Genomic DNA, 21,494 nt, shown 5'->3' with positions numbered 1-21,494 from the left:
ACCAAGACTCACAGATTCCATAAGGTCCGGAGACCCTCACGTTCAAATAACCTTCTATGCTCAGTGGTTAAGGTTAAGACTTAGCAATCAGAAGGTTGCCAGGTCAAGCCCCACCACACATTCTGCAAAGGTAACATAAATGTGAAAGTATGTCGAAAGCATTTGGACACCCAGGCGTGAGCTTGCGTCCGTGTACGGGAATCGGACTCGTACCCCTTGACCAGATCAGGTCGGGAATTGAGCCGCTCCCGTATTTGGGCGTCGCCGGAGGGTCCAGAGAGCGCACCGACAGCCACCTCCCAATGGCCCCCGTCAGACACACAGCCCAGACTCGACCCAGGATCTCTCCGGTAACTGGACCATGTGGTTTACCTGTGTCTCCCGAGCGCCCCCTGGTGGTTATCGTGTCCGTCGTCTGTAATAACGCTCCGAAACGTTTATTAATAAAAGGTTTATTTTATTAGTATTAGTTTCTCAATCAACAATAAAAAGATCTTATGAACTGTACACATGTCTTATCTCTAAGATCAAAGGAAGCAAAATGTACAGACGATTTTATTCTCAATCAACGGAAATACAAAATATGTTCTTTTTTTTTATTTTATTTTTTTTATTAAGAAACTCAGATTTTTTTTGACCTTCCGGGACCTGCTGTCAAATCGCAAACTGATTAAAAACCAAACGGGAAGCGAAAGGAACTAAAAGCTACTAAAAGTTCCACTCAGTCTATAAAACGAGGGCCGAACGGAGGCGGAGATCAGGAGTGTCCGTCTCTGGAGTCTCTCCGGTGCTTGTCCCTGTCCCGGCTCCTGTCCCGCTCCCGTTCCTTGTAATGGCTGCTGTGGTGTCGCTCCTTCTTCTTCTCGCCGTGCCTCTCTTCTCTGTCGTGTTTGCTTTTGTGCCTGTTCCTGCTCTGACTCCTGCTGCGGCTCCTGCTCCGGCTCCTGCTCCGGGCCTTGTGCCGGTCTCGCTCGTGGTGGTGGTGGCTCTTGTGCCGGTGCCTCCCGTAGTGCTCTCGCTCTTCCTTCTTGTAGGACTTTGCGCCGGAATCCGGGAACCTCGAGGCACCGTAGGGCGGTGGGGGCGGGGGCGCCTCGGGGACGGGCTGCGGGAAGCAAGCCCGAGGGGGCACCGGCGGGACCCAGGGCGGGCCGTGCATCCGGATCTGGGGATTGCTTTGAGGGAACATGATGGGAGGAGGAGGCGGACCGGGTAGGTAGCCGAACGGAGACAAGGGAGCCTGCTGATGCAGGGGCATGAATGGGACCGGGTTAGGCTGGTGCGGGTACGTGGGTATCGGTCCGGGGTGGAGATAGGGAGGAAAGACGGACGGTGGAGGACCGTGACTTGCTGTGTTGTAAGTCTTGGGGCACAGAAGGCGTGGCCTTGACTGCTGCAAGGAGGAAATAGTGGTGATGTTCTGGATATCTTCAATGGCTTTGAACTCTGGAGTTGCCTCTGGAGTTGCCAATGGGGTGGTTGACGATGCCTTTAGAGTTGCCTCTGGAGATGCCAACTGGGAGGTTGACGTTGCCTTTAAAGTTGCCTCTGGAGTTGCCAATGGGGAGGTTGACGTTGCCTTTAGAGTTGCCTCTGGAGATGCCAACTGGGAGGTTGACGTTGCCTTTAGAGTTGCCTCTGGAGATGCCAACTGGGTGGCTGACGTTGCTTCTTGAGTTGCCAATGGGGTTGCTTCTCGAGTTGCCTTTGGAGATGCCAACTGGGTGATTGACGTTGCCTTTAGAGTTGCCTCTGAGGTTGCCTCTGAGGTTGCCAACTGGGTGGCTGTCCACTCGGACGCTGAAGACCCTCTGGCTGACGTTGCCTCAGAAGCTGCCAACTGGATGTTTGATGTCCACTCAGAGACAGAAGATTCGCTGGTTGGCATCGTCTCCGAGGCTGCAAACTGGTCAGCTGATGCTTCTTCTGGGGCTGCAGACTGGCTGCTCGATGCCACTCCAGAAGCTGTGGGATGGGTGGCTGAAGATTGGTCCTCCGAAGGTGGCGCCGTGTCCGGCTCTTTGGCATCGGTCACGGATGCGGCGTCTGAACCTGGCGCTGCCTCCTTGCCGCCTTGATCGGCGATCAGGTGGGTTCCTTGATCGGACCGTGCGGCAGAGTCGCTCGTAGTTCCCGGGTCGCTTGTCCGATTGGCCGACAGGCTGGAGAGGAAGGCTTCCGTGGAAACGTCTCCTGGTTTGTCCTTCAGAGAGAAGACCACCCCCCGCGGAGTCTCGCCCTCGCCCCGCCTCTCCTCCGACTCCGTCCTGACGCCTCTGTGCTCCTTCTTCCTGATGATGAAAGCGCCGAGTCTGGGGGTGGTGGGCGTCTTGGGGGCGGCGCAGTCGGCGGTCGAAGTCGCGCCCTTCGCCCCGTCGCCCGCGGACGCCGGCTGCGTCAGGACCCCGGGCAGGAAGCGCAGCGAGACGTTCTTCTCCGCGTCCGTCTCCGGCGGAGGCTCGTTGGCCGCGGGTTTGGCGGGGCTCGCGTCGGGCACCTTCGCCGCCCGGGCGCCGACGGGGTCTTTCTTATCGTCCCGGGACACCGGGGGTATGGGGGCGGGGTCTGTCGGAGGTCTGCTCTCGATCAGGAAACTCGGGGGTTCGGTGGCGACGCTCGGTAGGAGGGCGCCGTAGTCTCGTTTGGGGCGCTGGCGGATGATCAGACCCAGGAGGAGGTTCGGACGGTTGCTCTCGAGACCTAGACAGGAAATATATCGTCTAGATTAGACTTGATTCCGATTGGCTGACGCATGATGATGTCGGAGGGTGTTCCGCCATACGTCCAGTTAGATTCACCGCCAATTCGTCCGATCATCAAGTCACCTGACTGGCGCCCTACACCTCGTAGGCTCCTAATTTGCTGCTAACATATACGCCTATATATGGAGTGGCGGGAAATTTCTCCTCCTGTCCCCTTAGACATATCCACCTTAGACCCGATTTAGACCCGGGTTCGATCGTGCTACCGAAGGTCGTACACCAAACCTACACCCCTTATTGGCGCTCTTCGGCGTCCCCACTGATGCCATCCAGTCCCCTCCCTCCCTCCCTCCCTCCCTCCCTCCAAATTTGGTCGTACCCAACTTCCCGATCGCATTCGGCTGCATATCGAAGACACGCCCTCTCTGACTCGGTGCAATAGCGACCGCTTCTTTTCACCTGCACCCTCCAAACAAAAGCCCTCCCGATCTAGTCATATCCAATTCCCGAGCCAGCAGGATTGGGTTCCCACGCAGACCCTCCCTCCCTCGAACACAGCCGATACCGCCGCCGCGCCACCCGAGCCTTACCCGGTCCGTCGAACGGTACGATCTGGTGCGGGATCTTCTCGGTGGACCCCAGAGGGATGAGGTACATGTCCTTGACCTGCCTGCGGTTGTTGGCGACCACGCCGTACCGCCTGCGGCTGCTGAAGTAGGCGTACAGCAGGGTGTACGAGATCTCGTCCTCCTCCGTGTCCGGGGCGAAGCGGATGACGCAGATCTCCTGCGGAGACGAGGAGGACAACGGGCGGTCAGCGGACCGGTCAGGTCATGTAAGGGAGTAAGGGAGTAAGGGAGTAAGGGAGACGGGACTCTCGGCGGCGATCGGGGGACGTACCTTCGTTCCGGAGGCGCGGATTTTCTCCACGTAGTCCCAGACGGTCTGGGGGGAGATCCTCCCGCCCACCTGGGCGGTCTCCGGCAGGTCCTGGAACAGGCGCGAGGTATTAAACGGGGCGGAAATTATTCGAATCTTAGGATGTAGGATGGCGACACTTACCTCGCAAAGGTGGTCCATAGTCCCGGACACCGGGTACGCTCTGGTTTGGAAGCGGGCCACCGCCGGCATGTCTACGTGACCGCTCCAGGAGGGGTCTAAATTAGCGAGGAAGGCCGCCGTGTCTTCTTTAGCGCTCACGCTCTCCAACCTGAGGACACAGGGCACGATTAGGGCGCCGAACCCATTCCCTTTCTATCCTACAACAGGAAGCGAGGTAAGGAGTCGAGTCGAGTGTACCTTGACTCATAGGCTGGGAAGTTCAGAAGTCCTTCTTCCATGGCCCTCAGGGACAGGTCGTCCACCGGCGCAGACGGAGTCGCGGGAGGGGATTTGGGCGTCGCCGCTTGGTCTCCGTCCGTCGCCGCGGACTGCCTCCTTATGACCGTCGTGGCCACCTTCACTACCTTAGTGGACGCCTCTTCAACCGGCGGTGCCATTCGACCTTCAGACGAAGGAAGGTTACGTATTCAAGGAAGGACCATCGATTGTTGAAGATCGACGGTTCGAAGTCGTGACCTTGGTTACCTGTGCAGATCTTGCAGTGAAGGTCGAACAGGTGAGACTTGTGCAGGCCGGTCGTGTCCTTCACCTTGCTCGGACTCTCCGGCTCCGACTCCGGGGCTCTCTCCTCGGCCGCCTCGGCGACCTTCGGGACCGGCTCCGTCTGCGTGGAGAACAGAGCACATCAGGGTCGCGTTCGTTCGCCCGCCCGCGCTTCGGACCACGCGCCGGCGTACCCGGGTACCCACCGTGACTTCGGGGATCGGCCTCGCCTCCTCCGGGTTCTCGATCTCGATCTCGCCCTTGTGCGTGATCTTGGTGACGGGGCGTCGCTCCACCTCGCGCTGCTCCTTCTCGATCATCTCGATCGTCTGCGGGCGGAAACGAGGCGGTCACGGGCGCGGTCCACGCGGGACGCCGTGGGGCACGTGTCGGTGCGGGGTACTTACGTGCCGGTTCTCTCTTTGCCGCCACGCCGCCAGCTCCTTGGAGGCCAGCTCTTCGGCGCTCATACGGACCAGATCTCGGGGGTGGACCTCGCCCCTCAGGACGCGCTTGAACAGCACCTGCGTGGACGTGAATGCGTAGGTGACTGCATGCAAGTCATCATATACTGTATATGCCCATATATGGAGTGGTGGGAAATTTCTCCTCCTGTCCCTTAGTCATATCTACCTTTAGACCCTCCTACTCCCCTAAATTTGGTCGTATCTAATTCCCGATCTGCGTATCTAAGACACGACCTCTCTGACTTGGTGCAGTACGGACCGCTTCTTTTCACCTGCACCAGGCAAAGTCATATGGGTTATCCCCCGTCCCGCCAGCAGAGGTCGTATCTGCAGCACTTCTAAGGAACCCCGTCCGACATCCAACCCCTCCCGCCCCCAATCCAGGTAGTCCTCCTTCCTAAACCCCCCCCCCCCCAATCCAAGTAGTCCTCCCTCCTAAACCCCCCCCCCCCCAATCCAGGAAATCCTCCTTCCTAAACCCCCCCCAATCCAGGTGGTCCTCCCTCCTAACCCCCCCCCCCCAATCCAGGTAGTCCTCCTTCCTAAACCCCCCCCCCAATCCAAGTAGTCCTCCCTCCTAAACCCCCCCCCCCCCCCCCCAATCCAGGAAATCCTCCTTCCTAAACCCCCCCCAATCCAGGTGGTCCTCCCTCCTAACCCCCCCCCCCAATCCAGGTAGTCCTCCTTCCTAAACCCCCCCCCCCCAATCCAGGAAATCCTCCTTCCTAAACCCCCCCCAATCCAGGTGGTCCTCCCTCCTAACCCCCCCCCCCCAATCCAGGTAGTCCTCCCTCCTAACTCCCCCCCCAATTCTGGTGGTCCTCCCTCCTAACCCCCCCCCCCAATCCAGGTAGTCCTCCTTCCTAAACCCCGCCCCCAATCCAAGTAGTCCTCCCTCCTAAACCCGCCCCCCCCCAATCCAGGAAATCCTCCTTCCTAAATCCCCCCCAATCCAGGTGGTCCTCCCTCCTAACCCCCCCCCCCCAATCCAGGTAGTCCTCCCTCCTAACCTCCCCCCCATTCAGGTAGTCCTCCCTCCTAACTCCCCCCCCAATTCAGGTAGTCCTCCCTCCTAACCCCCCCCCCCCCCATTCAGGTAGTCCTCCTTCCTAACCCCCCCCAATTCAGATAGTCCTCGCTCCTAACCCCCCCCCCCATTCAGGTAGTCCTCTTTCCTAACCCCCCCCCCCCCAATCCAGGTAGTCCTCCCTCCTAAACCCCCCCAATCCAGATAGTCCTCCCTCCTAACTTCCCCCCCCACCCCCCAATCCAGGTACTGCTCCATCCTAAACTCCCCACCCCCACCCCCCAATCCAGGTAGTCCTCCTTCCTAACCCCCCCCCCCCCACCCCCCAATCCAGGTACTGCTCCATCTTACACCCCCCCCCCCCCAGCACAATAAAAGGCTCTTACGTTGTTCTTGGCGTCCTTCAGGTTGAACGTCAGGCTGCGGTACTTGCTCTTGTACTTGCCGTCGACGCCCTGGAAGAGGGCGTAGAGCTCCTTCTCGGTGGCCTTGGCCAGCTCGGCCGGCTTCTCCTTGGAGACCTTCAGGTCCGACTCCTTCAGCCTTGGGTTCACACACAAACACAGAGAAAGAAAAACATCGTTCGACGTTTCGGAGCCGTTCCAGGTGTGTGCATCACGTCCGACGACTTAAGTCTCCTGTGCAGATCCGAATTCTTTGGATCTTTCGACAATATCGTGGACTGTAGACGGCGGACGTTCAATTCCTCACAATAGTTTGTTGATTAACGTGACAGAATCACAACCGACACGTCTTTTTCGACGTGGGTTCGAGGGGGAGAGAGTCCCTAGCCTTCCCTGGACGACGTCTCCGTGGACGGTTTCTTGGAGCTCGGGAGGGAGCTTTTTGCCGATCTTCGGCACTCCCACTGACCCCACCCTCTTATTCCCCTAAATTTGCTTAAGCAAGGATTCTACGGACTTGAGTTTCCTTCGCAGGTCCGGATTCTTTGGATCTTTCGATAATATCGTGGACTGTAGGTGGCGAACGTTCAATTCGTCACAATAAACACGTCTATTTCGACGTGGGGTCGAGAGTCCCTAGCCTCCCTGGCTCTCCGTACGCTATACGTCTCTCTGTAGGAACACAAACCAATGCTCTGCAGACGCTCCTCACCTCTTCAGGAGGATCTCCTCCAGCGAGTCGCGGACGCTCCTCCGGATCTGTCCCGTGGACGGTTTCTTGGAGCTCGGGAGCGAGCTTTTAGCCGACCTCGGGTCGTTCTTGGCACTCGAGCCTGTTCGAAAGTAAACAAACAGACACACCCGGTACTGACGGACCTATTTCCCTCGGAGGAATAAATACAATTCTTGGGGGTCGTGATGCTCACCGGGTTTCGCCGCCGAGTCCGTGGAAGCCCTTCTCTCCTCCGAGTCCTGCTTCGAATCCAGAGAACAACCGATTAGCGGCGGTTCGAGATGTACCGTGTGAAGCGTGACGGCGGGGTCGCCGCGAGACCCGCTCACCTTCCGAGAGGTCCGGATCCCGCCGGCCGTCGCGCCCGGTTCGTCCCGGTGCCTCCTGTCCTCGTGGGCGCAGCACTTGAGGCAGACGTACTCCTGGTCGTCCTTCTCCATCTGCTGGACCTTGGCCAGGTCCAGGCCCACGCAGTCGCCGTGGAACCAGTCGTCGCAGCGCCCGCAGCCCACCATGAACCTGGGAGTGCACACACACACACACACACACGCGCGCGCTGTGGTTTCGGCACCGGCGACCCCCTTGAAAGAACACGAGGAGTCAACGAGTAACCGGGCGTACCTGTTGCTGTGGGGTTTCTCGCACAGTCCGCACTGTTTGGTCGAATCCCAGACGGCCTCGTGGGCCGGATCGGCGTCCTTCTTGGGTGCGGGGGCGTTATCGGGGACGAACAGCTCGGGCTCGTCGACGGAAACGCTCCGGCCGCTGCGACTCCTCAGCCTCTGCGCGATCTTCTCGGGTTTCTTGGTTCTCCCCCTGTCCTGCTCGTCCTCCGGGTGACTCTGCGGTCTCTTCTGTAACTGGGGGGACTTGTCGGACTGTCCCGAATCCGAGGACGGCTTTCTGGGCTTCGCCGGCGACTCCGGGATCTTCGAGCCCGCTTTGGCGTGCTCTCGGTGTTCCGGCGCAGCTTTCGGGAGCTTCTTATCGGGCGCTTTTAGAAGCTTGGAGCCTTTTTGCGCCAAATCTGGGTTGCTTTTGGTTACGGATGGCGCCTGAGGAGCAGGCGTGGCCGGTTTGGGCTTCTTCGCGGCGTGTTTTTCTAGTCTGGGTGTCTTCTCCTGCGGTTTGGGGGCGCCCTGCTTGCCGGGTTCGGAGTCCGCGCCGTTGGTGTGCTGCACGTCGTTAGGATTGACGCACGGTCCGAAATCCATGGGCGCGCCGGGAACGCCGCTAAGCTCTTCACCCGGAGGAGCCGGACGCTCGACCTCCCGCTCGAGACCGTTGCTGTCGGCGGTCGCGGGATCGTCCTGGTGGAGGCTCGGGGATCGGAGCGCTTCGGCGTCGAAGGTCCCCGCGGAGGAGTGACACGGCCCCGGGAGCAGCTCGATCCTGAAGCCGCCGACGGTGACCGTCAGGCGCCGCAGCACCACCACGGGGTTCATGGACGCCTCGACCTCGCGGGCGTCGAAGCGGCGGCTCGTCGAGGCCTCCCGACTTCCCGACTCGCGTTCCTCCTCCGCCGGTTTGCGTCCGGCGGAGGCTCCTCTGAAAGGGCCGACGCGCCGTCCACCTCTGGCTCGACCTCTGGACGCTGGAAAGGTTCACGACATACGCTCACGCTCCGATTCAACGGCGTTATCGTATCGTATCATATAGTATTTCGGAAAGACTCGACTCTACGTACCGGTCTGTCTGCGCTGGAACGGCCCGCCGGATTTCCTCCTTCCCCGGAGGAGCTTGGATCGCGCCTCGTCCCCGTCTGCGCCCATCCGGGCGAATCCTGCGTCGTTCACGTCATGTTCCGATACTGTAATGAATAAATAAATTAATAAACGGGTCTGATCGGAGCTTCCCGGACTCTCCGGCTCCCGGCGCTCCTCCTCACCTAGCGATCCGGCGAGCTGGAAGTTCTGGTCCTCGTGCTCCAGGAGGTACTGCGCGCCGCACGCCGAGCCGAACATGGGGTCCTTGTCGCTGAGCATGTTCTTGAACGAGTCCTCGGCCGGGCCGCGGCCCGAGGCGAACTCCTCGCCCGCCTCGCATTCCAGGTTCTGGCCCAGGAGCAGCGAGTCCTCCAGCTGGTCGCTGGGGATCAAGTGGTTAAACGTGCCGACGATATCCATGGGTGCTCTACGGAGACGGAGGACGGAAACGTTATCACCTAGGTACCCAGGGGAACGTAGCGGTACGCACAATGAAACTAGCGGCTATTTAGCCAGGGAGTCCGCCATGCTGTCGTTTGTGAGCAGTATTGCGGTTCCGGTGGCGGATTAGCGGCGCGTAACTGCTCGGATCACTTAAGTCGCTTCGAAGATACTACGGTCAACCCGGTCGTCCGGCCATATCAGCCTGGTCCTGGTCAAAGTCCCTCAGATCTTTGCTTCAACCAGCAGCCCAAGGTCTAACACAAGGTCCTGATGTTTTAGCTCATGAACTGTGTATAAATATGAATTAAATAGCACATTTATCGACGAATTTAAACAGAATTATTGTTTTAAACGTCCTGTAACCGGACTGACCAGCCAAAATCATCTGTGTTTACAGTATCTAAGACTCCCAGTTCCTCCATATTGCGGGTTCCTGCTGCTTTTTCAACCCTTATGAATCCCTAATTAAGCAAATAAATCTCCACACACGCGCAAAATCAAATAAATAAATATTTCTAATAAGTATTATTCATTTATTTTGTATTTTAATTCGAATTGAACCCGCTATCGCGAGTTCTCCTTTCTGAGGACTGTTTTCTCCCAGCCGTTTTCCGACAAAATCCCGCCCACTGTGCTGTGATTGGCTGTGATACATGATTGACACGACAGAACAGCAATGGTGTTAGAGCTCAGACGCAGTAGCCAATCACGGAGCAGGGGGAGGATTATGCACAACCGCGGTGGGAAAACAACACAACCTAGCAGCATGATATACTAACGCAGGCCTGCTGTATTTTATAGTATATTATAACGTACTATAATGTGGTTTAGCTAGCGAATTGCTTAATTTAGAACAGATTATAACCCTAAATGAGAAATAAATACACTTTAGAACAATTCCGAAGCTGTTAAAAGTTAAACAAGAGCAAAGCGCGTTAGCATGCGGCTACATAGCGTTAGCGACGGTTATTCGGCTGTGTTCCAAATCGCGTCCCGCATCACTAGATAGTGTGTACAGACACAGCTCAAGTTGTGCCCTTGTTTAGGACGCTTGAAGTGCGCATGGGGGAGATTTGGAACACAGCCTCGGAGCAGGCCCCGGATCATAATAAGTAGACTCCAGCGGTCATTGATCCGAGCCGCGTTCACGCAGGTAAACCTAACGCAGGTAAACACGGACTCACGGTGCGGATCGGCGGCCTCGGCGGTCCCGGGTTCACCGGAGCGGGTGTAGTGAGCTCGGTGTGGGCTGCAGGCCGCGTGTGTGTGTGTGTGTGTGTGTGTGTGTGTTATCGTATCGTGAACGCCCACCTCGCCTCCCAGCAAACTGAACTTAGACCCGACAAACATCAAGCTTCACCTTACAGCCGAGGATCCAGAGCATCGTTCGGAAGTTGTGTGAATAGTGTAGCAGCTCCCCGCAGTCCCGTCTCTAATCCCATCTACATCCCCTCAGCCAGGAGCGAGCAGTAATCACGCCGCACTTCCCTCAGCACGGCTCCGCAGCACCGCGGCTGTGATGCGCACCGTGGCCGCTAGAGGGCGGGAGAGGCGCTGTTTGGGTTAGAGAACGCATGGAGGACTACCGGGCTGCAGACCACAACAACACCAGCTTCTACTGTCGTGCATTTGGGACATTTCAAGACAAATATAACAGCAGGAAACTGGCATTTGCTGGGTAATTTAAATAAAAAAAAAAAGGTGAAATGCAAATAAAAACATAAAGCATTTTAATCAACCGCTTATAGCCAATGAGGCATCAAAGTGTTTTAATGTACAGTATAGTTGTAGTTATAGTAGAATATGCTGAGGAGTGTACTGTAGTATAGATTATACTGGAGTATAGTACAGAATATACTGAGGAATGTAGTATAGTATGGAACTGTGTGGAATAGTATAGTATAATATGGAATAGTACAGTATGGTATGGGACAGTACAGTGTAGTGCAGAACTGTATAGTATGGAGCAGAACAGTATAGTACGCTATAGTATGGAACAGTACAGTATGTTATGGGACAGTATAATATATAATAGTACAGTATAGTATGGAACAGTATGGTATAGTACAGTATAGTATATTATGGAATAGTATGGAAGTGTAATATAGAATAGTATAGTATGGAACTGTGTGATATAGTATGGAACAGTATGGTATAATATGGAATAGTATGGAACAGTATAATATGGAATAGTACAGTAAAGTATGGGACAGTATAGTATAATATGGAATAGTATGGAACAGTATAATATGGAATAGTACAGTATAGTATGGAACAGTATAGTATAATATGGAACAGTATAGTATGGAACAGTATAGTATAATATGGAATAGTATAGTATGGAACAGTATAGTATGGAACAGTATAGTATAATATGGAACAGTATAATATGGAATAGTACAGTAAAGTATGGAACAGTATAGTATAATATGGAATAGTATAGTATGGAACAGTATAGTATGGAACAGTATAGTATAATATGGAATAGTATGGAACAGTATAATATGGAATAGTACAGTAAAGTATGGAACAGTATAGTATAATATGGAATAGTATGGAACAGTATAGTATGGAACAGTATAGTATAATATGGAATAGTATGGAACAGTATAATATGGAATAGTATGGAACAGTATAATATGGAATAGTACAGTAAAGTATGGAACAGTATAGTATAATATGGAACAGTATAGTATGGAACAGTATAGTATAATATGGAATAGTATAGTATGGAACAGTATAGTATGGAACAGTATAGTATAATATGGAACAGTATAATATGGAATAGTACAGTAAAGTATGGGACAGTATAGTATAATATGGAATAGTATGGAACAGTATAATATGGAATAGTACAGTATAGTATGGAACAGTATAGTATAATATGGAACAGTATAGTATGGAACAGTATAGTATAATATGGAATAGTATAGTATGGAACAGTATAGTATGGAACAGTATAGTATAATATGGAACAGTATAATATGGAATAGTACAGTAAAGTATGGAACAGTATAGTATAATATGGAATAGTATAGTATGGAACAGTATAGTATGGAACAGTATAGTATAATATGGAACAGTATAATATGGAATAGTACAGTAAAGTATGGAACAGTATAGTATAATATGGAATAGTATAGTATGGGAACAGTATAGTATGGAACAGTATAGTATAATATGGAACAGTATAATATGGAATAGTACAGTAAAGTATGGAACAGTATAGTATAATATGGAATAGTATGGAACAGTATAATATGGAATAGTATGGAACAGTATAATATGGAATAGTACAGTAAAGTATGGAACAGTATAGTATAATATGGAACAGTATAGTATGGAACAGTATAGTATAATATGGAATAGTATAGTATGGAACAGTATAGTATGGAACAGTATAGTATAATATGGAACAGTATAATATGGAATAGTACAGTAAAGTATGGGACAGTATAGTATAATATGGAATAGTATGGAACAGTATAATATGGAATAGTACAGTATAGTATGGAACAGTATAGTATAATATGGAACAGTATAGTATGGAACAGTATAGTATAATATGGAATAGTATAGTATGGAACAGTATAGTATGGAACAGTATAGTATAATATGGAACAGTATAATATGGAATAGTACAGTAAAGTATGGAACAGTATAGTATAATATGGAATAGTATAGTATGGAACAGTATAGTATGGAACAGTATAGTATAATATGGAATAGTATGGAACAGTATAATATGGAATAGTACAGTAAAGTATGGAACAGTATAGTATAATATGGAATAGTATGGAACAGTATAGTATGGAACAGTATAGTATAATATGGAATAGTATGGAACAGTATAATATGGAATAGTATGGAACAGTATAATATGGAATAGTACAGTATGGAACAGTATAGTATGGAACAGTATAGTATAATATGGAATAGTATAGTATGGAACAGTATAGTATGGAACAGTATAGTATAATATGGAATAGTATGGAACAGTATAATATGGAATAGTACAGTAAAGTATGGAACAGTATAGTATAATATGGAATAGTATGGAACAGTATAGTATAATATGGAATAGTATGGAACAGTATAGTATAATATGGAATAGTATGGAACAGTATAGTATAATATGGAATAGTATGGAACAGTATAATATGGAATAGTACAGTAAAGTATGGAACAGTATAGTATAATATGGAATAGTATGGAACAGTATAGTATAATATGGAATAGTATGGAACAGTATAATATGGAATAGTATGGAACAGTATAATATGGAATAGTACAGTAAAGTATGGAACAGTATAGTATAATATGGAATAGTATGGAACAGTATAATATGGAATAGTATGGAACAGTATAATATGGAATAGTACAGTAAAGTATGGAACAGTATAGTATAATATGGAATAGTATGGAACAGTATAGTATAATATGGAATAGTATGGAACCGTATAATATGGAATAGTAAAGTATGGAACAGTATAATATGGAATAGTAAAGTATGGAACCGTATAATATGGAATAGTAAAGTATGGAACAGTATAATATGGAATAGTAAAGTATGGAACAGTATAATATGGAATAGTAAAGTATGGAACAGTATAATATGGAATAGTACAGTATGGAACAGTATAGTATGGAACAGTATAGTATAATATGGAATAGTATAGTATGGAACAGTATAGTATGGAACAGTATAGTATAATATGGAATAGTATGGAACAGTATAATATGGAATAGTACAGTAAAGTATGGAACAGTATAGTATAATATGGAATAGTATGGAACAGTATAGTATAATATGGAATAGTATGGAACAGTATAGTATAATATGGAATAGTATGGAACAGTATAATATGGAATAGTACAGTAAAGTATGGAACAGTATAGTATAATATGGAATAGTATGGAACAGTATAGTATAATATGGAATAGTATGGAACAGTATAATATGGAATAGTATGGAACAGTATAATATGGAATAGTACAGTAAAGTATGGAACAGTATAGTATAATATGGAATAGTATGGAACAGTATAATATGGAATAGTATGGAACAGTATAATATGGAATAGTACAGTAAAGTATGGAACAGTATAGTATAATATGGAATAGTATGGAACAGTATAGTATAATATGGAATAGTATGGAACCGTATAATATGGAATAGTAAAGTATGGAACAGTATAATATGGAATAGTAAAGTATGGAACCGTATAATATGGAATAGTAAAGTATGGAACAGTATAATATGGAATAGTAAAGTATGGAACAGTATAATATGGAATAGTAAAGTATGGAACAGTATAATATGGAATAGTAAAGTATGGAACAGTATAATATGGAATAGTAAAGTATGGAACAGTATAATATGGAATAGTAAAGTATGGAACAGTATAATATGGAATGGTAAAGTATGGAACAGTATAATATGGAATAGTAAAGTATGGAACAGTATAATATGGAATAGTAAAGTATGGAACAGTATAATATGGAATAGTAAAGTATGGAACAGTATAATATGGAATAGTACAGTAAAGTATGGAACAGTATAGTATAATATGGAATAGTATGGAACAGTATAGTATAATATGGAATAGTATGGAACCGTATAATATGGAATAGTAAAGTATGGAACAGTATAATATGGAATAGTAAAGTATGGAACAGTATAATATGGAATAGTAAAGTATGGAACAGTATAATATGGAATAGTAAAGTATGGAACAGTATAATATGGAATAGTAAAGTATGGAACAGTATAATATGGAATAGTAAAGTATGGAACAGTATAATATGGAATAGTAAAGTATGGAACAGTATAATATGGAATAGTAAAGTATGGAACAGTATAATATGGAATAGTAAAGTATGGAACAGTATAATATGGAATAGTAAAGTATGGAACAGTATAATATGGAATAGTACAGTATGGAACAGTATAATATGGAATAGTACAGTATGGAACAGTATAGTATAATATGGAATAGTAAAGTATGGAACAGTATAATATGGAATAGTATGGAACAGTATAGTATAATATGGAATAGTATGGAACCGTATAATATGGAATAGTAAAGTATGGAACAGTATAATATGGAATAGTAAAGTATGGAACCGTATAATATGGAATAGTACAGTATGGAACAGTATAATATGGAATAGTACAGTATGGAACAGTATAGTATGGAACAGTATAGTATAATATGGAATAGTATAGTATGGAACAGTATAGTATGGAACAGTATAGTATAATATGGAATAGTATGGAACAGTATAATATGGAATAGTACAGTAAAGTATGGAACAGTATAGTATAATATGGAATAGTATGGAACAGTATAGTATAATATGGAATAGTATGGAACAGTATAGTATAATATGGAATAGTATGGAACAGTATAATATGGAATAGTACAGTAAAGTATGGAACAGTATAGTATAATATGGAATAGTATGGAACAGTATAGTATAATATGGAATAGTATGGAACAGTATAATATGGAATAGTATGGAACAGTATAATATGGAATAGTACAGTAAAGTATGGAACAGTATAGTATAATATGGAATAGTATGGAACAGTATAATATGGAATAGTATGGAACAGTATAATATGGAATAGTACAGTAAAGTATGGAACAGTATAGTATAATATGGAATAGTATGGAACAGTATAGTATAATATGGAATAGTATGGAACCGTATAATATGGAATAGTAAAGTATGGAACAGTATAATATGGAATAGTAAAGTATGGAACCGTATAATATGGAATAGTAAAGTATGGAACAGTATAATATGGAATAGTAAAGTATGGAACAGTATAATATGGAATAGTAAAGTATGGAACAGTATAATATGGAATAGTAAAGTATGGAACAGTATAATATGGAATAGTAAAGTATGGAACAGTATAATATGGAATAGTAAAGTATGGAACAGTATAATATGGAATAGTACAGTAAAGTATGGAACAGTATAGTATAATATGGAATAGTATGGAACAGTATAGTATAATATGGAATAGTATGGAACCGTATAATATGGAATAGTAAAGTATGGAACAGTATAATATGGAATAGTAAAGTATGGAACAGTATAATATGGAATAGTAAAGTATGGAACAGTATAATATGGAATAGTAAAGTATGGAACAGTATAATATGGAATAGTAAAGTATGGAACAGTATAATATGGAATAGTACAGTATGGAACAGTATAATATGGAATAGTACAGTATGGAACAGTATAGTATAATATGGAATAGTAAAGTATGGAACAGTATAATATGGAATAGTACAGTATGGAACAGTATAGTATAATATGGAATAGTAAAGTATGGAACAGTATAATATGGAATAGTACAGTATGGAACAGTATAGTATAATATGGAATAGTAAAGTATGGAACAGTATAATATGGAATAGTACAGTATGGAACAGTATAATATGGAATAGTACAGTATGGAACAGTATAGTATAATATGGAATAGTAAAGTATGGAACAGTATAATATGGAATAGTACAGTATGGAACAGTATAGTATAATATGGAATAGTAAAGTATGGAACAGTATAATATGGAATAGTATGGAACAGTATAGTATAATATGGAATAGTATGGAACCGTATAATATGGAATAGTAAAGTATGGAACCGTATAATATGGAATAGTAAAGTATGGAACAGTATAATATGGAATAGTAAAGTATGGAACAGTATAATATGGAATAGTACAGTATGGAACAGTATAGTATGGAACAGTATAGTATAATATGGAATAGTATAGTATGGAACAGTATAGTATGGAACAGTATAGTATAATATGGAATAGTATGGAACAGTATAATATGGAATAGTACAGTAAAGTATGGAACAGTATAGTATAATATGGAATAGTATGGAACAGTATAGTATAATATGGAATAGTATGGAACAGTATAGTATAATATGGAATAGTATGGAACAGTATAATATGGAATAGTACAGTAAAGTATGGAACAGTATAGTATAATATGGAATAGTATGGAACAGTATAGTATAATATGGAATAGTATGGAACAGTATAATATGGAATAGTATGGAACAGTATAATATGGAATAGTACAGTAAAGTATGGAACAGTATAGTATAATATGGAATAGTATGGAACAGTATAATATGGAATAGTATGGAACAGTATAATATGGAATAGTACAGTAAAGTATGGAACAGTATAGTATAATATGGAATAGTATGGAACAGTATAGTATAATATGGAATAGTATGGAACCGTATAATATGGAATAGTAAAGTATGGAACAGTATAATATGGAATAGTAAAGTATGGAACCGTATAATATGGAATAGTAAAGTATGGAACAGTATAATATGGAATAGTAAAGTATGGAACAGTATAATATGGAATAGTAAAGTATGGAACAGTATAATATGGAATAGTAAAGTATGGAACAGTATAATATGGAATAGTAAAGTATGGAACAGTATAATATGGAATAGTACAGTAAAGTATGGAACAGTATAGTATAATATGGAATAGTATGGAACAGTATAGTATAATATGGAATAGTATGGAACCGTATAATATGGAATAGTAAAGTATGGAACAGTATAATATGGAATAGTAAAGTATGGAACAGTATAATATGGAATAGTAAAGTATGGAACAGTATAATATGGAATAGTAAAGTATGGAACAGTATAATATGGAATAGTAAAGTATGGAACAGTATAATATGGAATAGTACAGTATGGAACAGTATAATATGGAATAGTACAGTATGGAACAGTATAGTATAATATGGAATAGTAAAGTATGGAACAGTATAATATGGAATAGTACAGTATGGAACAGTATAGTATAATATGGAATAGTAAAGTATGGAACAGTATAATATGGAATAGTACAGTATGGAACAGTATAGTATAATATGGAATAGTAAAGTATGGAACAGTATAATATGGAATAGTACAGTATGGAACAGTATAGTATAATATGGAATAGTAAAGTATGGAACAGTATACCAAATGCCATGTTAGGTTTTTTATTTATGATTTTATTTTTAATGCATTTGTTTATTTGCATTCGACAAAGACAGCAGTAGTAACTTGGCATTTGCTGGGTAATAAATTAGTACCTTAACTTCTTTCAAAAAAGTCTGGACAGTGGATAAAATGTAAATAAAAACAGTAAAATGATAATAGTGCATTCACTCATTCAGTCTACAATAGAGCAGATTAAAACCGTTACCGTCCACTAGAGGGCGCCAATTATTAACTATTTATTTTTTTACACATGAAATACATTTTTCAAAGTTATATTTATATATTATATATATATATATGTTAGTTTAATTTAGTAGAATATATAGATATATACAGCACTGATTGTCTCCTGCAGTCCACTCTCATCTCTACAGTCGACTCCATGATTCACTTGGCATTAGACTCAGAGTCGATTCCGAGTGAATGGAATCGAGCGGCCTTAGTATACCTGCGTATCGATTATGTTCAAAAGATTCAAACAAAAAGTCGATTCTTTGATTCACTCAGAGCTTTACGGTCGATTCTGCACAGTAAAATAAACTCTTGTGTGGATTATAAGTATTATTTACACTGATAAAGGATTATAAGTTGGTTTCTGATGTTAAAGTTTAGTTAATACATTAGTTATACACGATTAGCACATTAGCATTGTTACACAATAGATCCTTTAACGGTGTTTTTATTAATAATCAAACTCCCTCCACACCAGGTAATAATGTTACATGACTTTTAATTACTGTAACGCTGGTGCTTAATTATAAACCGCTATAATTACATTTATCTGTATTAACAGAAAAAGCGCTGTGGAATCGGTTCTGAGTCGACTCCGCTGTGTGGAACCGAACGCTCTCCTGTGAACCGAGTCTGTTTTTATCGTTAGACGTCATTTCCTCCAGTCTTGAGCTAGACAAGATGGCGGCTGTTGTGGAGAGAGTTGAGGGAGGCGGTGGGTCCGGAGATTCCGACTCGGTTTCGCCCAGATTACCGTCGCCGGATCCGGACCATCCGCACCAGAACAACCCGCTGCTGGGGCTTCCTATCGTCGCCATCGAGACCATCCTCAACCTTCTGTCTTACGACGAGATCAGCCTGCTGCGACTGGTGAGAGCCCACAATAACAAAGAGTGCGGGGACACACCGCATCCACATACACCCAGGAGTGGAGAGTATAGTACAGTATACAGAGGAGTGGAGAGTAGATTATACTGGAGTATAGTACAGAGTGTAGTACAATATACTGAGGAGTGTAGTACAGAGTATGGCACAGTGTAGTGTAGTATACTGGGCAGTATAGTATGGTATAATATAGTTTACTGGAGCGTAGTAAAGTGCAGTATAGTATGTAACTGTGTGGTATAGTGCAGAACAGTACAGTATAGCATGAAACAGTATAATATGGAATAGAACAGTATAGTGTAGTATGGAACAGCATGGTAAGGAATAGTATAAAACCATATAGTAAGGAACAGTGTAGTATGGAATAGTATAGTAAAATATGGAACAGTATAGTATGGAATAGTTTAGTGCAGAGCAGTACAGTATTGTATGGAAAAGTACATGTAGAAAAGTATAGTATAGAACAGTATAGTGTAGTATGGAACAGTAAAATATACTATAGTTTGGGGCTGTATAGTACAGTATGGAACAGTATAGAATAATATAGTATAGAATAGTATAGTATGGAACAGTATAGAATAATATAATGTGGTATGGAATAGTATAGTATTTAACAGTATAGAATAATATAGTATAGAACAGTATAGAATAGTATAGTATGGAACAGTATAGAATAATATAATGTGGTATGGAATAGTATAGTATTTAACAGTATAGAATAATATAGTATAGAACAGTATAGAATAGTATAGTATGGAACAGTATAGAATAATATAATGTGGTATGGAACAGTATAGTATTTAACAGTATAGAATAATATAGTATAGAACAGTATAGAATAGTATAGTATGGAACAGTATAGAATAATATAATGTGGTATGGAACAGTATAGTATTTAACAGTATAGAATAATATAGTATAGAACAGTATAGAATAGTATAGTATGGAACAGTATAGAATAATATAATGTGGTATGGAACAGTATAGTATTTAACAGTATGGCATGAAAGAGTATGGAATAGTAATAGTATAGTGCAGAACAGTATAATATAGATCAGTATAGTATGGAATAGTATAGAAGAGTACAGTATAGTATGGAGCAGTTAAGTATACTACAGTAGCCGCTCAGGTGGCGCAGCGGTAAAAAGACACGCGCTGCAACCAGGGCTGGATTTCGAAGGAGCGTCGTTTCGAATCCAGCTCTGCCTTCACGGTCGAGGCTGGGCGGCTATGGACAACGATTGGCCTGTTGTCCGGGTGGGGGGCGGGACTTGAGACCGTAGGGGATGCTCTCTCAGGAACGGGGCGGTTGCGCCCTCTGCTGGCTGGTTGGTGGCGCCTGTATGGAGACGGGAGGGGGTGCGGCGGAGTGTGTGATCCTCCGTGCACAGTACTCTGCCACGCTACACTCGTCAAGTGTGGGTGATAAGACGGTCGATTGGCTGTGCACGTTTCGGAGGAGGCGTGGAACGGCCTCTTCAGCCCCAATCAGGAGCAGGAATCCGCACTAATGAGAGGATGATAGATGGGATGAAATTGGACGCGCTAAATTAAAAAAAAAAAAAATTAAAAAAAAAAAAAAGAATGTTTAAAAAACACTACATTTAAAATTATAAAAAAAAAAAAATAATAAAAAAAAAAAAAAAAAAAAAAAAGTATACTACAGTATAGTATACAACAGCATCGTATAGAAAGTATAGTATAGATCAGTACAGTATGGAACAGCATAGTATGGAATAGTATAGTATAGTATGGAACAGTATAGAAGAGTATAGTATGGAACAGTAAAGTATACTACAGTATAGTATAGCACAGTATCGTATAGAAAAGTATAGCATAGATCAGTACAGTATGGAATAGTATAGAAGAATATAGTATGGAACAGTAAAGTATACTATAGTATGGAACAGTATAGAATAATATAATGTGGTATGGAATAGTATAGTATTTAACAGTATGGCATGAAAGAGTATGGAACAGTAATAGTATAGTGCAGAACAGTATAGTATAGATCAGTATAGTATGGAATAGTATAGAAGAGTACAGTATAGTATGGAGCAGTAAAGTATACTACAGTATAGTATAGTATAGAACAGTATCGTATAGAAAAGTATAGTATAGATCAGTACAGTATGGAATAGTATGGAAGAGTATAGTATAGAACAGTAGGTATAGAATAATATAATATAGTATAGAACAGTATCGTATAGAACAGTATAGTATGGAAGAGTATAG

At 44.3% G+C, this 21,494-nt stretch overlaps 2 protein-coding genes across 9 annotated transcripts in view; one reads left to right on the top strand and one right to left on the bottom strand.

Annotated features, from left to right (window-relative positions):
- Window positions 1-399: 399 nt before the first annotated feature.
- phf3 (PHD finger protein 3) lies at window positions 400-10,533 on the bottom strand. Of its 6 annotated transcripts, XM_063008859.1 has the most exons (16): window positions 10,449-10,533; window positions 8,827-9,071; window positions 8,626-8,748; window positions 7,560-8,532; window positions 7,268-7,457; window positions 7,132-7,177; window positions 6,918-7,038; window positions 6,188-6,344; window positions 4,715-4,831; window positions 4,514-4,636; window positions 4,290-4,428; window positions 4,002-4,206; window positions 3,765-3,912; window positions 3,603-3,692; window positions 3,293-3,488; window positions 401-2,700 (listed from the first exon to the last, which is right to left on the bottom strand). In XM_063008859.1, the coding sequence occupies exons 2-16, from the start codon at window positions 9,062-9,064 to the stop codon at window positions 758-760; spliced, it is 4,809 nt and encodes a 1,602-aa protein (XP_062864929.1). In that variant the 5' UTR covers window positions 9,065-9,071; window positions 10,449-10,533; the 3' UTR covers window positions 401-757. The 6 variants fall into 6 exon arrangements, with proteins under 6 accessions (XP_062864924.1, XP_062864925.1, XP_062864929.1 ...); XM_063008856.1 differs by having other exon boundaries at window positions 7,132-7,180; window positions 7,268-8,532; XM_063008857.1 differs by having other exon boundaries at window positions 7,268-8,532.
- Window positions 10,534-10,683: 150 nt separating this feature from the next.
- fbxo28 (F-box protein 28) overlaps window positions 10,684-21,494 on the top strand; it is a 15,261-nt gene continuing 4,450 nt past the window's right edge. The window contains exons 1-2 of one of the 3 annotated variants that reach the window (XM_063008862.1): window positions 10,684-10,766; window positions 18,937-19,244. In XM_063008862.1, the coding sequence (XP_062864932.1) occupies window positions 19,056-19,244 (189 nt within the window). In that variant the 5' untranslated portion in view covers window positions 10,684-10,766; window positions 18,937-19,055. Of the gene's footprint in view, window positions 10,790-18,855; window positions 19,245-21,494 lie in introns of those variants that run through there. The other 2 variants (XM_063008860.1, XM_063008861.1) reach the window with 2 other exon arrangements.

The sequence above is a fragment of the Trichomycterus rosablanca genome, chromosome 14 (genome assembly GCF_030014385.1).
Source record: "Trichomycterus rosablanca isolate fTriRos1 chromosome 14, fTriRos1.hap1, whole genome shotgun sequence".
NCBI classification, from domain to species: Eukaryota; Metazoa; Chordata; class Actinopteri; order Siluriformes; family Trichomycteridae; genus Trichomycterus; species Trichomycterus rosablanca.
The sequence above is the reverse complement of the archived record's forward strand: the minus strand, read 5'-3'. Positions and strand labels throughout refer to the sequence as shown.

What these genes read in the sequence shown, in the direction of transcription:
- phf3 (XM_063008854.1), bottom strand. Translation starts at nt 9,064, where the DNA reads ATGGATATCGTCGGCACGTTTAACCACTTGATCCCCAGCGACCAGCTG. An exon ending in GTTCCAGCGCAGACAGACCG is followed by an intron (nt 8,533 to 8,625) that starts GTACGTAGAGTC and finishes GAACCTTTCCAG; the next exon opens with CGTCCAGAGGTCGAGCCAGA. An exon ending in TGAAGGACGCCAAGAACAAC is followed by an intron (nt 4,832 to 6,187) that starts GTAAGAGCCTTT and finishes ACGTCCACGCAG; the next exon opens with GTGCTGTTCAAGCGCGTCCT.